General features: G+C 46.3%; 5 protein-coding genes across 5 annotated transcripts; 4 read left to right on the top strand and 1 right to left on the bottom strand.

Moving 5' to 3' along the window:
* Positions 1 to 1,627: 1,627 nt before the first annotated feature.
* On the top strand, positions 1,628 to 5,068 carry CC84DRAFT_1106215 (uncharacterized protein; the record flags this gene model as incomplete). Its single annotated transcript, XM_018175134.1, has 8 exons — positions 1,628 to 1,710; positions 1,767 to 2,035; positions 2,100 to 2,637; positions 2,711 to 3,278; positions 3,343 to 3,683; positions 3,731 to 3,943; positions 3,992 to 4,551; positions 4,599 to 5,068. The coding sequence occupies 8 exons, from the start codon at positions 1,628 to 1,630 to the stop codon at positions 5,066 to 5,068; spliced, it is 3,042 nt and encodes a 1,013-aa protein (XP_018028862.1).
* An 843-nt stretch (positions 5,069 to 5,911) lies between these two features.
* CC84DRAFT_1170068 (glycosyltransferase family 1 protein) lies at positions 5,912 to 7,790 on the top strand. The gene has a single exon (XM_018179832.1). It carries the CDS (start codon positions 6,329 to 6,331, stop codon positions 7,700 to 7,702), a length of 1,374 nt encoding a protein of 457 aa, XP_018028861.1. The 5' UTR covers positions 5,912 to 6,328; the 3' UTR covers positions 7,703 to 7,790.
* Positions 7,791 to 10,704: 2,914 nt separating this feature from the next.
* CC84DRAFT_1106213 (S-adenosyl-L-methionine-dependent methyltransferase) lies at positions 10,705 to 11,022 on the top strand (the record flags this gene model as incomplete). Its single annotated transcript, XM_018175133.1, has 1 exon — positions 10,705 to 11,022. A coding segment is annotated over one exon (318 nt), but the record flags the coding sequence as incomplete, so codon positions are not given.
* A 290-nt stretch (positions 11,023 to 11,312) lies between these two features.
* On the bottom strand, positions 11,313 to 12,623 carry CC84DRAFT_1132611 (glutathione S-transferase). Its single transcript, XM_018175939.1, has 4 exons — positions 12,223 to 12,623; positions 12,007 to 12,160; positions 11,832 to 11,946; positions 11,313 to 11,780 (listed from the first exon to the last, which is right to left on the bottom strand). Exons 1-4 carry the CDS (start codon positions 12,273 to 12,275, stop codon positions 11,425 to 11,427), a joined length of 678 nt encoding a protein of 225 aa, XP_018028859.1. The 5' UTR covers positions 12,276 to 12,623; the 3' UTR covers positions 11,313 to 11,424.
* A 467-nt stretch (positions 12,624 to 13,090) lies between these two features.
* Positions 13,091 to 13,508, top strand: CC84DRAFT_1170066 (uncharacterized protein; the record flags this gene model as incomplete). Its single annotated transcript, XM_018179831.1, has 1 exon — positions 13,091 to 13,508. A coding segment is annotated over exon 1 (176 nt), but the record flags the coding sequence as incomplete, so codon positions are not given.
* Positions 13,509 to 14,351: the final 843 nt, after the last annotated feature.

The following is a 14,351-nucleotide window of genomic DNA, read 5'->3' as shown; positions in this document are numbered from 1 at the left end:
AACTCTTATAGCTATTAAGTATAAATAGCTAGCATACGCCTACTCTATACTCTACTATATATTTAATAAAGTACCTTAGCCACTCTACTCCAAGCTTATTTATTATCTAGCCATTATTGCTAACAGCGAAAGCCTAGTTATATGGTATCTCGTTATCCTTATACTAGGTAGAGAGGTGATACTGGCCAGCAAAGATAATAAAGGGTGGGATAGCCTAGCCAGTAGCGTTAATTCCATGAATTATAGTAACCTACTCACGATCACCTAGCTATATTACTTTTGGCCTACCTCGTTGTTCTAAGCCTATAACAACAAGCTAAGCTAATATCCTACCTATTATAAAGCCAGTCTCATTAAAGTTATAGGTATCTTTATTATAGATCCTATAGGTAGCTTTTATACACGCTATAAGGTTAAACTACGCCCTAATTACTTTAGGATCCTCACATAGAGCTCTCTATTAATTATATAGTTAATTAAAATGTATGGTAAGGCTTTCTATCTACTTAATAAAGTTGCGTGGCTACTTCTTGCCTACCTGGCCAGTGCCGCGCTTAGTGAGCAGTCTATTCGCCATATCTTGAATAGCACCTAGGGTTGGCGAAAACCCTCGCGAATCTAGGTTAAGGATATACCTAGTAATCACCTCCTCTTCTAGCTTATTAAGCTTCTTTAAATTGGGCTTAAAATTACGTTGTGGGAGTACTCTAGCGCATCGGCCATAGAGCGTACTTTTAGGGACTTTATATATTGTTGCAGCGCATCTTCCACTTTAAACCTAGTTTTAATTAATTGCTAAGATAGCTAGAGATATATTGCCTTCGTTATAGGGCGATTGTAAAGTAGTTGGTTAAGCCATTATAATTAAAAGGTGATATAATACGAAAAGTCGGTGGGGTATGTAGCTCGCTTACCTATATAGCTTACTTAGTATTTATATTAGGTTAACTATAAGTATAAGGGTTTATAATTAAGTTCCTATATACATAATAATCCTATAGAATCCTATAGTCCTATAGTCCTATAAGATCCCATGCGTGAGACATGTGGGATCCCATGGTATAGTCACGTGACCTGTCACGTAATCCCAGTGTCCCATGACTTGGCGTGTGGGACACCGTGGGACATTACCTAATCCTTGGTGGGGATCTTGGCCGGTGTTTCATCATAAGCAGCTTACGGACCTATTAGATCCTAAGATCGTAACAGAGGGGTGCGGTGACAGGCATTGTACGCTAGACCAATTCGTTATTACCTTCGCGGAAGACTCTGACCTTTCAGTGACATATCGAAGCTCTCTCCCTTGGAAAAAAAAGAGCTTGGTGTGAGCGCGGTGCCATGGAGGGTTAGCCAAATTTCGACCTTCGGAACCTTCGGGGTAGCTTCGCGGATCTCTCGGCGTCGGATATCACGGTATGACGTCTCGCTTTGCCCTTCACCTTCTTTATGCTCCTTCTATGTTTTTATGTTCTTTAAAGCCTTTGTTTAAGACGCTTTATCTGGTTCCATGCATGCCCAGAATTTCTTTACTCTGCTCCAATCTGCTTTCGTCCAGTCTATAACTGACTGTCTTTGGTATATTCCACAGCCGTTGCGCCCCCGCTTGTGATAGGAAACCCATAGCAATATGGTGTCTTTTCCGAGGTGGCGTTTGTGGAAAGGCTGGCCTTCACTGCAGATCGATCAGAAGATGCTCTGTCAGATGTTCAAGTATATCAACACAACTGGGGTCGTCACCGAGCATAAAGCTACTAACTGGACTGCAGAGGATCGGTTCCTGTTGCCATCTCTTTAGGCTTCTACCAAAGCACCGCTGTTTCCGAAGTCTACACATCCTTGGGTTTCTTGGTGTCCATAATTGCCGTTGTTACAGTCAACGTCCTGCCCCGAGCCAAATTGATCGAAACAACTTTCAACATCTGTCTTTTTACAGCGATTGCCATTCCAATCACTATGCTCTCCACATGGTCAGGAATCCAGGCAAGGCAACACACAGATCCACAAAACCTATACAAATACAATTCTTCGCAAAGCGGTATGTTGGCAGGCGCGCGTTGTACGCAGCAAGAACGGAAATATTCGAGCTGACATCTTTGAAGCGGTTACTGGTATTTGGCTCTTTGCCAATATCCTAGTGAGCAACACGCTACAAGCAAGATACCCTGCCCTTCTAATCCCCACAATCCTCTACAACATTTTCGTCATCGTCCAATACACGTCCTGCTCCCGGTTCCACACTTGGATTCAGTGTTGGGACCTCATATATCTTACTGCACGGTGTTACTACACCGGTGTTGCAATTTCCTTTGTCAGCGGAATGCTCATATATCCTGTCACCTGTCGAACAGAGATATTTGAGGTCCAAGAAACCTTCCTCCACGCCGTTCGCGATATGCTTACTAGTGCTGGTGGATTTGTACACACGTTGCAGGACAACCCGACATTTCCTAGAGAACGCTTGGATGGGACTTCTCATAACGGCCTCGAACTGCGAAGACGGATGATCGAAGTTAAGAAAACATATGTCAAGATGCATGAAGAGCTCTCCATGGCCAAGCGAGAGATTGCGTGGGGGAAATTGACTGCTAAAGACATTGGTTATGTCAGTGACCTCTGTCGCAGGATCTTGATGCCACTGTAAGTTTGTCAATTTCTTCGTCCGATAATTTAACTTACACCTTGTGGAGAAAGCTATTAACCTGAGATGCAGGAGCGGCCTGGGCCATCTTCCAGACATCCTTGGTCGAGTTCAGGAAATCGGGGGATGGCACCCTTACGATTTCGAGTCCGAAGTGGAAACTAGTAATGCCGGCCTCGAAAGTTCTGCCCGAATGGATTATTCACACGAACACGACATGGTATGGCAACACTGCATTAACATCCTCCTGGACTCTGCAAACAGTACCAACGAGCTCATGAAAGACGGTCTTGAACATGCAGGACTTCAGCTTGAGATCGTACCTCGACCAGGAGCGAATAAACTTTTCGGATTCATCCCACGTCTGTCCAAATCAAAGGAGACGGATATAGAGTCAGATGGGCAGACAATTCGACCCGGCGGTTCGCGCTTTTCGGAAACTCTCGAGCAGGGACTAGGCCACTTTATGGAGAGGCGAGTTGACGCTTTAAATGCGTGGGCGAACAGCGAAGGACGGACGTCCTCTACATCGGACGAGATGACCAGTCAAGGTCGATGCGATTTCGATGGCCAAGTGCGTTCTGTCCATCTGCACAGGGATCGACAACAATTGTACCTAATACTATACATCCAACACATGGTAAGCAATCACTATGCTTTAGCGATTTGATACATCAGTTGACGCCGCTTGCCTTGTCGATTAGATTCATAGCATAGGCCTGGCAGTACTTGACCTATCGAAATTTTCTGATGATCTCGTGAACAAGGGCACGATGTCACGAAACCGTCTCATCATACCTTCCACAAGGAGAATATGGAATTGGTTTTTGAGCACGTATGATACGACGAATACTCCAATACCCGACGACGACAGATCAAGCTCTAAGAACGAGACGCATATGTTGTGGTGTACAGCGAATCAAATTTCACGAGACATCGAGCATCTTCCACCTCGAAATGCATATGAGCGACTAGGGCTCAGGGTACGAAGGTTCCAGACAATTCTCCAAGGGCCTGAACTAAGCTTCGGATTTAGGTCAGCATGGTAAGTAAATCATGGGTCAGTTGTTTCTAGTGCTAATCATGTACCAGTGCAACCATGTCGTGCGCAATCCTTGCATACCTCCATCAGACTCAGGAGATATTTACTCATTATCGTCTCATTTGGTCCGTCATAATCGCCGCAATTGGGGGAAACATGTCCGCGGGACAGTCTGGAGTTTCATACGTCCTTCGTATCCTTGGCTCATTCGCGGCTTTGATCATCTGCTACGCTGTATGGTACATCCCTAACGGAGAAGTTCCGTACGTTTCCCACATCCCATTTGGCAACACTAAGCTAAACAACAACAGAGGTGTCATCGTCATCATGTGGTTCGTAGCTTTCCTACAGATGTACTTCTTGCTCAGATGGCCGCAGTACATCATCGGATGGCTTGTTATCTTCATTACCGAAGTGCTTACAATCGGCTACGAGCTTCAGGTCGCCAAGATCGGCGTCGCAGCTGCCGAATCAGGCGGTATATACGTCTTCCCTCCGTATTACGTGGCTGCATTACGTGTAGCTTGTGTGTTATGGGGCACATGTGCATCGATTTTCTTCACGTACCTCCCATACCCTATTACCGCGAGAGGACTGCTTCGTACCCAGATATCAGTCATCATGGAGCTCCTTGCCAACTATCACGCTGTTGTCCACGCTACCATAAGATCCAGACTTCGCGGTACCGAAGGCGATGCGAACAACAAGCATAGTCATGGACATATTTTATCACACACACGAAAGGCCATGTTCAACAAGATTATCTATCTCGACTCTCGGGCTATTCACAATATATACTTACAGAAGTATGAGCCGAGCTTAGGCGGGCGGTTTCCAGTCGTAACTTTTCAGAAGATTCTGTCACACCTTAGTCTGTAAGTATTTCGGGTAGCTAGTTTTAATGTTTGTACTGTGTAGTGCTGATTCAAATCCCTCGAAATAGTCTCCTCGAATATGTTTCACTACTATCCCATGCGACCCAGGCCTGGTCGACCAACACCTCAGATGCAGCACAGCTCTACCATACATGTGACAGGAAGTGGCTCGAAGATCTTTCAAAACTGATAGGGCCCCTCAACGCAACTGTGGAGAGCTCGACCTCTGTGCTCTGCCAACTTTCAGCCACAATCTCAACTGGTCGGTCATTACCACCTCGCATTGAATTGCCGAAAGCATATCACCTCTCGGAAAAGCTCAGGGGACTCGATCCTGATATCCTGAGTACTTTGTATATGAAGGAAGCTGGATACTCCGCGTTTGCGGTCATGGAGATACTCTCTAACATGATCACATCTGATCTCGAAGTTCTGGTAGTTGAGATCGAGACTTTGGTTGGTGTGATTGATTTCACGAAGCTGGACAGCGACCACACGCGAAAATCTCAGTAGCATACCGTTCGCTTTTCTACGCAATTTCAAGGGTAGAAGAACAATAAGTGCCATAGTTCATATTTTATCATATACACTCGGTATAGTGAACAGAACACGTTAGCTCTAAACAGCAATGGTGCACGGCCGAGTAAGTCCATATCGATATCTGAGAGATCTCACATCAATTGATTGAAGTTTTCCAGCGGATCAGAACAACTGCAGATCTAAGAGTACATACGACTAACGTTAGACCTTCTATATATTCGAGACCAAAATCTGTCTTTAATAGGGATGTGTCACAAGAGCAACGAGTAGAGACGTCTACAGCCTAGTAGGCTAGACTAATATTACTGCGTTCGGTATCTACTTGTAGGTACAAGACGTTGGATAAGGAGAAAAGGTCCTCTTCCCCTTCGTCAACGTAGATCTATCATCTCGCTTCGTCGCATGCCCTTACCAAGGGTAGCTAGCGCCATGATTCGACCAATCAGCTAGCAGACGGGTCACCCGTTTGCTGTTCTCTCGGCTGACTGCCAGCGCGCGATACCTCTGAGATATACTGCTGCCAGCAGTATATCCATGCTTGTCAGGTAGCCTAGGGTTACCGTGACACTATATAGGGAAATTAAGAGATGTATATATGTCTCTTTAGGATAATATATTCTAAACCTTGCATATATCATTATTAATTAAGTTATTCCCAGTTACACGCTTGAAGTTCGGTGGTCGGAGACAGAGTTTACCTATAGTAATCATAGGTCGGCGCTTTGGCCAGCAAACGCCGGTATAGTCATAAACACGGAGTGTAACAAATGCCGGATCTCCCGCGATTATTTATTAGAAATCTGCTCGCGAGCCGAGTACCGAAGTGACAACAATCACAAGGGAGTGATAACCGCTGTCTATGCTCTCGATATATATCGCCTTTTTCTACCTTAGTGGTCTCTTCTAACAGATCCTGGATTTTTGCATCGTTGACAACATTCTAAAGCTATTTGACCGCTCTACCTGTTAACGTTACCACTTGAGCCCTAGCCCTGACCTGCGCTCGGCAACCCGATCCTCGTCCCTGGGTACCTTGGACCTAAGAGGGTTCTCGTGCTTTCTTTACTACGTACAAACGGCTATCACACTAAGCTTGTCAGGCGCGTGGTAACCCATCACTACCTCGTAACACACGACAACCTTACATGTTCTGGACGAAAGAAAAATTTGGATGCAGTGAGCAGTGACCTGACCTATACCATGCCGTGTTGTGGCAACAGCTAGAAACACAAGATGGGTGACATAGGCAGCGTAACAACCCAGAAGGCGAAGCCTATCATCGTGGCTGTAGCCTTCCCCGCATTCGGACACAACAGCGGCATGATCCATATCTCGAGCCATTTGGTCAAACTCGGTTTCAAGGTCTACTTTGTGAGCGGTTCTGATTTCGAGGGCCCAATCAAAGAAAGTGGTGCCCAATACATCGAGAATACCTTCAACTTCGTCACCCCTGATTGGTTGGAAGGTGTATCTCAGCTGGATGGTATTGACAGCTTCCTTTTCGCCCTAAAGGAAGTGTTCTTGAAATCGACGCCAACGGGGTTCCCGGTGCTCAGGGCCACGCTCGAGAGGGTCCGGGACGAGAATCCGGGGCGCCAGGTCGTTATGTTTCATGAGTCCATGGCAAGCTGCGTTGTTCCGTATTACTATGGAGCGCCCTTACCCAAGGGCTACGATCAACTACCCAAGATGATCAACTTCCATACAACGATCAACTTTGAGCAGAGCAGCGATGTGTTCCCCATCGGCCCAGCACTGCCACCCGCAACAAGCGACAGGGAGCGGGCCACGGTCAAAGAAATGTGGGATTCTGTTATCTCCAAATCCACGACACTCAACGACTACGCCAGCGACATCTACAAGGCCCTCGGTGCAACCAAGGACGTGACAGATTTCTACTTCGACAGGCTCATGAACATTGGCGAAGTAACACTCTTGCCTTACAGCCCAAGCATGGAATTTCCACGCTCCGACGTCAACCCCAAGATCAGATTTATTGGGACCCTGCCAGTGAATCCCACTAGGCTCGACCTGGTATATCCATCCTGGTGGCCTGAGATCGAGGCCAACGCCAGACTCCCCGTCGATTCAACCCAGCGTAAAAAAGTCGTTTTCATTACCCAAGGCACCGTAACGGTCGACCATACGGAGCTCTTAATCCCTGCACTCTGTGCGCTTGCCTCTCGGAGCGATCTCATCGTCATTGCCACGCTGGGCTCTCGTGGCAAAACGCTTCCCAGCAATGTTAAAGTCGGGGCCAACGCGCGGATTCTTGACTATTTCTCTTACGATGCCGTACTGCAGAAAGCAGACGTGTTTGTTACCAACGGGGGCTTTGGTAGCTATTCCCACGGCGTCGTCCATGGTGTGCCGATGGTGCTGGCAGGTGCTCAGCTGGACAAGGCTGATGTTAGTGCAAGGGCCGAGTACTGCGGTATTGCTATCAACCTAAGGACACAGAACCCGACGGAAGAAGCTCTGGCCGAGGCCGTCGATAAGGTATTGAGGGAGCCGAAGTATAAGATGCGTTCTGTTGAGATCAAGAAGGAAAACGAGGCCTTAGACGCTCTAGGAACTCTTGAGAAGATTCTGTTAAGCTATGCTTAGTAAAAGGGTAGTGTTGGAAACCAAGGATGGTTCTGAGGAGTCGGGTGGGGCACGTGCCTTAGGTAGGGCCCTAATCTATATATTAACATCTAGAAATAAATCTTTTCATCCAATTAGATATAATGGTAAACAATTAAAGTTACATCGTTAAAGCTATCTATCCTCCCAACCAGATCGCAGCTTGAATAGCTCTTAACCCTGGGAAGTTGCCCTCAACTTTCAAAAAGGCAAACCACGCTAATGCAGCCTCGTAAGGCGATCGGTCAGTGTGTGCAAGGATACACATGGGATCTGATACATTGGCACTATACGAGGAGCTCGTCACAATTGAGGAATAGCGTACACGCTAGTCCCCGAACACCACTCCGCGGACCATTGTCAACACCAACCTACTTACTTCACGCGCCCATAACTCTCCCAAATCACGCCAAATTTTTTTAATTCAATATACCTCTAACGCCTAGAAAGCCGCGTAAGACTTCCTCTACTTTTTCTTAGCCTTATAAGACGCTACGTCGCGAACTTTTGCTAGCTAAAAAGGCATATGTTACAATCACACAGAATGACGGCAGGAAAACAAAGACGTCTGGCGGGACAGTAGGAACCCCCGGGTTAGAGGCCGATGCATCCCAACGCGCTAGACGCCTACCAGAATTATGTCATAAGTCACGTGACCAGGATCCTACTAAGACTAGAGGATCCTGGGAGACTGAGGGCTTGGCGGGAGACAATGAAGGTATCCCACCAAGAGGGCAGGATCCCAGGGAACCCTCAGGATTCTAGGAGATTAAAGAATAGGATGAATAGTATATAGTATAGGACACTCTTTAGATATTTCCTATTCTTCGTAGTTAACTTCAAAAGCTTACTTTTATATCTAAATTAAAGCTATTTTTTTTATGTAAACTATTAGTCTTCTCTTATAATTTGTTATATTGTACTATTATATGGTATAGGATATTTATACAACCCTTTGGTACCACCTTCCCTTACGCTCGAATTACTGAATACCCACAAGGTCCGAACCTACGGTTAGGTACGTGGAGACCCCTTATAACAGCATACGCAGTTAGTGTAATAATAAGTAGAACATTATAGTACTCTTTAGCCAAACAACTTCCTATGACCCAGGGAGCGCTTAGCAAGCTCTTAGCACGCATAAAGGACGCTATTCCTCAATTGTGACGAGCTCCTCGTATCGACAACATAAGACATGTAACACCCAAGGGTCAAGATTCACGGTAGTTGCACAGAAGCACAAGAATCAATGCGCGAACACACTGATTTATCGCGGGGCCATCGCCCAAGATGACTATGATCTGCAAGTATGGCCCGTCACACTTCAGGTGGCCTGATTGCAAACTTTCCATCAAGGGTTATCAGATAGACTGGTGCATAACGTTTATATCTCATTCATGGGGTCTTCAGGGGCTTGTATAGACGTTCCCAAGACATACTCAGCTACTCTTTTGCTTCATCACAAACGTGAAATCATAGACCCTTCTCACACTCTTCCTAGGCCTTATGAATTAGCTAACTCATATGCCTCCCTACTTAAATGAGGCTCCTCGTGTACCAAGAAAGGCTCCTGAATGTAGGTGATAGTTTATCAGACTAAAGAAGCTATTTCAAATACGAATAAAGTACCATCCATGGTGCTGCCACAACTTGGTCAGATCGAGAGCGTACATTAACAAACGGAGAGTCATCCAAATCATCCAAGTAGAACACGCGTTTTTCACCACATCTCATAGGCCTTTTGTAAGCCTCCAACTAAAGCTCATAATAGGAGTTGGAATCAGGATGACCAACATCCTCAAGCCAGGGACTGCATCTGTTTAGTCCCGGCAGAAACGAATTCGGCCGGCACCCTCGGTTCCCAAGCTGTCATTGAGGAAATTTGCACCAAGATTTCTTCAGCTTTGAACGTGATTTGACCACACATGTCGGGACGGTTTTATCTTCAAGCAAGTGCCGACGCATCGACATTGCTAGAAACTGATGCTATCTTACGTTGGCGGAGAAGCCCGATGTATCTGCATGTGTTACCGTTCAGGAATTCATTGGGTCCGTTAGGTAGCACATCGCGGGGCTGGTCATACAATGGTTGCGCCGCGGTAAGTTATCAACTTTGCCTATAATGGCCAGACTTCTACATTCTGTCCTGCGTCCGAATGTGAAAAGCTACTTTCTAGCTTCTTCTATAACAAAAGTTAGCAGATCTTACAAAAAGCGTAGCAGGGCCTTAGAATAACTTCTCTTACGCGACTTAGCACAGAATAGTAGCGCACTAGCAGACGAAGTAGAGACTTTTAAAATTTTAGCACCCTCCGAAGCATCTAATAGTTAAATGGAGCTGTAGGAGCTGTATCTTGCTAAAAACCCTCGAGGAGATAAAGAGAGAGGTCTTGGGCCTGAAATATATATTCATGAACATATTCTATAGTGTAGGTAGTCTACTATATGCACGGAGTGCACTGCTGTTTACAATCCCATACACATAAGTGCGCAACCGGCAGATGTGGCATCATTACTGATTATTTGCAACCTGAACCTCCCACAGCGCGAGCCTCCGTCAGGATTAATATCGTACGCTGACTTGGCATTGTCATGCAACCGCGAAAAGGGAACGTTTATAGAAGAAGCCACTCTCCGTCGCGTCATACGCTACATTGTGACAAACGGTCGCTTCGGTGAATCAGAATCAGGCCACGTTGCGCACAGCGAACTCATACTGCTTGAAAGCCTCTGCTCTCTTCGAAATGCATGGTGGCACTCTCCAGGAGTGGTTGCCCACACTTCTGCGACTCCCCGATGCGATGAAATCTTCAGGGTCTGTCGAACGAAATGCCACGGCGAAAGATCTGGCCCACAATACTGATTTACCGATGTATCGTTATCTCTAGCAGCATCCGGATAGAGCAGATCGTTTCGGACGGGCGATGTCCGGCGGTGACGCCGTTGACTAAGAATTGTTACTGGGGACCTTCCCATGGGCTGAATGGGATCACTTAGAGACGCTTGTAGTCGATGTCGGAGGCGGATCCGGGAATCTTGCAAGGATTCTAACATCTTCCACAAACCATATATCCTCTTTCGTGCAAGACCATGCTCATGTTATTGCCCATGGTGCAGGGATGGTGCCGGCCGAACTACAGTCTAGGATTGAGTTCCAGGCCCATGATTTCCTCGAGCGACAGCCAACGACAGGGGTCGACGTTTTTGTCTTCGCAAGAATTTTCCTCAACTGGAGCGACAAGTACTGTGTTCAAATTTTAAGAGCGCTGGATCCAGCAATGAAGACAGGGGCGAGGTGCTGATCTACGAGTATGTTCATGCCGACACAGCAGAGGGCACGAGGAGGCATAAGATGACATGGTGAGTTGGCATTTGAAACAATGGAAGGAGACGTATGCTGATCATACTGCGCTGACAGCTGGGTGGATATGACGATGGTGAACTTGTTCGACGGTTGCATCCGCAGCCAGAACCAATGGGAACATCTTCTGGAGGAAGCCGACCCTGGTTTCTCGCTAGATGGTATAAGGAGGGTTGATGGGTGTGCTCTTCTGTCTTATCGACGTCACTTGGGGCCGGAAGGAGCTTAGATAGAGAGAACGTTTTAACTTTGATCGTTGGCTACCAATTCCTGGTGTTATGAGAACCACGCGCCACCCCATACTAACGGAGGCGGACAGTGACCCGAAGTATACGTTTTGACTCTATAGGCCATGGGCAGCCATCCCACGGGCGGCCTCCTCCTCGACCACTTTCACAGATTCCAACGACCTCATAGATGCAAGCCACGCAGTATATGTAGGGAACTGCTGCTCGAACCCTTCCCACTTACCCAGGTGCTTCAGCAAACCCTCCCCTATGGTGCTCCATGCCTCGAATGAAAGGTCAGCATACGTCATCTTACTGCCAACGAGCCATCCAGTGCCATTAGCTTTGATAGCCTTGTCGAGAACGCCAGTAACCCGAAGAATCTCGTTCACATAGCGATCGATTGCGGAAGGGATCTTCTCGGGATTGAAGCGGACGAAATATGTTGCTTCAGCGAAATATGGACTTTGACCTATATAGAGTCTGGTAAGCGGCGGACTTGACGTGACTTCTGCAAACTCACCGGAGGTCTCGAAAGCGAGCCACTGCTGGGTGAGGTGTTTCTCTGGAAAAGTCTTGTACGAAATCTTTCCTTCCGTGTCGTATTGATCCACGAGGTATTGGATGATTGCGCCAGTCTGTATCAGTGCTTAGCTCGAGGATTCTCTATACGGCACATCGAGAATGCCATCACTAACCTCCCAAAGCGTCAAACCAGAGTTTGGATCCCTGATAGCTGGGAGTTGCCCGTTAGGGTTGATTTTGAGATAATCGTTGTTCTTTATCTCGGTGAATTCTTTGAGGTGGACTATGTATGGGAGCTGAAGTTGCTCGAGAACCATGCGAACTTTCCTACGTGATCTGTGAGCAGGTCTGCTACCACGTCGTTGCACTTGCAAACTAACAATACTTACGATGGGTTGGCAGCGCCCCAGTGGCCCCAGATCTCAATTGGCTGAATAGACATGGCTGAAATGGCTCGATTATATCTGACGGTCTGTATTAAAAGGGATTCTGATGGGTAATGATACAAGCAAAGAGGACGATTATATGGCTCTTATATATGTTGTACTCCAAGAAAAGACAGGAGAATATCGGTGCACAACCAACCGAGGCCTTACCTAGGTACGGCAAGTGCATGGCCAATGAATCAGGCTGTCCGCAGTTTACCATTACAGGATTGCGGGATCCCGACATGTTACGGCCGAGGGTAATTCTTTGACAAAGACACAGATCGCCATTCCGGTCGAGTGTGGATGATGAATGGCCTATCGTCGGCGTTGCGAAAAAGCTAGCGTACATTTGCGCAAGGGTCTCAAATAATGTACTGCTGAAAAACATGATTGCGTGGTGTACGTAAGCTCAGCAATTATTTCGGTAAGCGACGACAATCTAATGTGGTAAGGTTCAACCTAAATGTGACCAATCAAAGATCCTACGAGGACACTAGCGTAGCACGGCGCGCTACTGAAATTCCTCCGATCATGGGATTATGGCATCATCGGAGGGATTCTGACTCCGCACACCGTGCATCAGAGCGACTGTCCATATTCCACGACTGTGTCATTCTTCGTTAGAAGATCCGGATTTGAGCCACTTGCGGAGTATAGTCAATCCAAGCCATCCAAAGTCGAACGTTTCTCGTCGCATTCGGTGCGCCTAGCTTTGCAAATAATGCGGCCATTGCTGTGCAAAATGCAAAAAGCCAAAAAAAAACATGCCTCGGATACGGACCCGAGGGCGTCCAAGTACCGCAGCCAAGTATCCTTCCAAGAGGGAAGGAACTGAGAGATCGTCGTGACGGTTCGCGCTTGGTAAGAGGATCTAGTCCAACTCGGGCTGGTTACAGAAATCCACGAAGACATTGTGTGGCGGCTTTCCAGTATCTTCCCTTCCTGAGCGTTCTGAAAGTGACGACATCAGTGGGCGACAATCTGGAGGTATAATCACGTCCGTCAAACAATGCGGGACTTGTGTGCTGCATTCGAATTCCTCCAGAAGCCACATCAGACTTCGAAGATCGGAGACGACCACACAAAGGATGTAGTCTGCGATACCCTTCTAGATTTAACAATAGGTATTAAATCTAGAAGGGTAGCTAGTCCTAAAGGGTTAAGTTTAGTTCTTGGGCAAGATAACTAAGGGGAAGAGAAGGGGTCTTATAATATAGTAGTATTAGAAGATATGTAATGAGTTAATAATACGGCCTAAGTGTAATCTAAACGATAGATTAATAAATAGGTTAAACACGAATATAAGGGCTTATTCTTAAGGGCTTATACTTAAGGGCTTATACTTAAGTTCCTATATACTTAACATGTCCCAGAAATCCTAGAAGTCCTAATGTCACAGAATCCTAAAATCCCAGGAGGTCCGTGCCTCTTCTGGTATTCCTAGGACTCGTGACCTGAGTCACGTGATATGAGGCTGAGTCAGGGTCCTGCCTCTTCCCAAAAGTAGCGAGAGCCCCGCGGCCAAGCTGTGGATTCTAACAATCCTTAGCTATTATTAATATAAAATTTTATATTATCTCTCTTATAGATAGTAAGTAACGCGCTATTAACCCTTTTATATATTTAATAAGCTCTACCTCTTACTATAGAGTAAGTTTTTATTAGTTAGTGATCTTTGACGCATGCGACTGTTATTAGAGGTATGGGGTGAATAGTGTAGCCTTAACTTTAATAGTGGAGAGATAGTAGCATTTAGGTATAGGATAGACGAATTACTAACGGGCTCTATCTACCAGCTCCTAGTGCTATATAGTCTAAGTCATATGACCTTAGGGTGAGCAGCCTGGTCCATAGTAGGGGAGGTCTAATATTATCCCCCTTAAAGGGACACTCTTACCCTAAGAGTGGATTCTCTGCAAGCAATGGTACCATAGATGGTGCTAGTATTTAATATAGGCGTTGTTCGTGTTATATATTAGTGGGTTTGGCCAATTTATGCCATCTTGCGCCAAGTTATCCTAATTAAGTTAGGTAAGTTCTTAAGAGCCCTACTCTAGAGGTAATGGTAAGATAATGGCCTATAATCTACC

The sequence above is a fragment of the Paraphaeosphaeria sporulosa genome (assembly GCF_001642045.1).
Source record: "Paraphaeosphaeria sporulosa strain AP3s5-JAC2a unplaced genomic scaffold CC84scaffold_25, whole genome shotgun sequence".
Classification (NCBI taxonomy): domain Eukaryota; kingdom Fungi; phylum Ascomycota; class Dothideomycetes; order Pleosporales; family Didymosphaeriaceae; genus Paraphaeosphaeria; species Paraphaeosphaeria sporulosa.
This window is presented reverse-complemented; position numbering and strand designations above follow the sequence as displayed.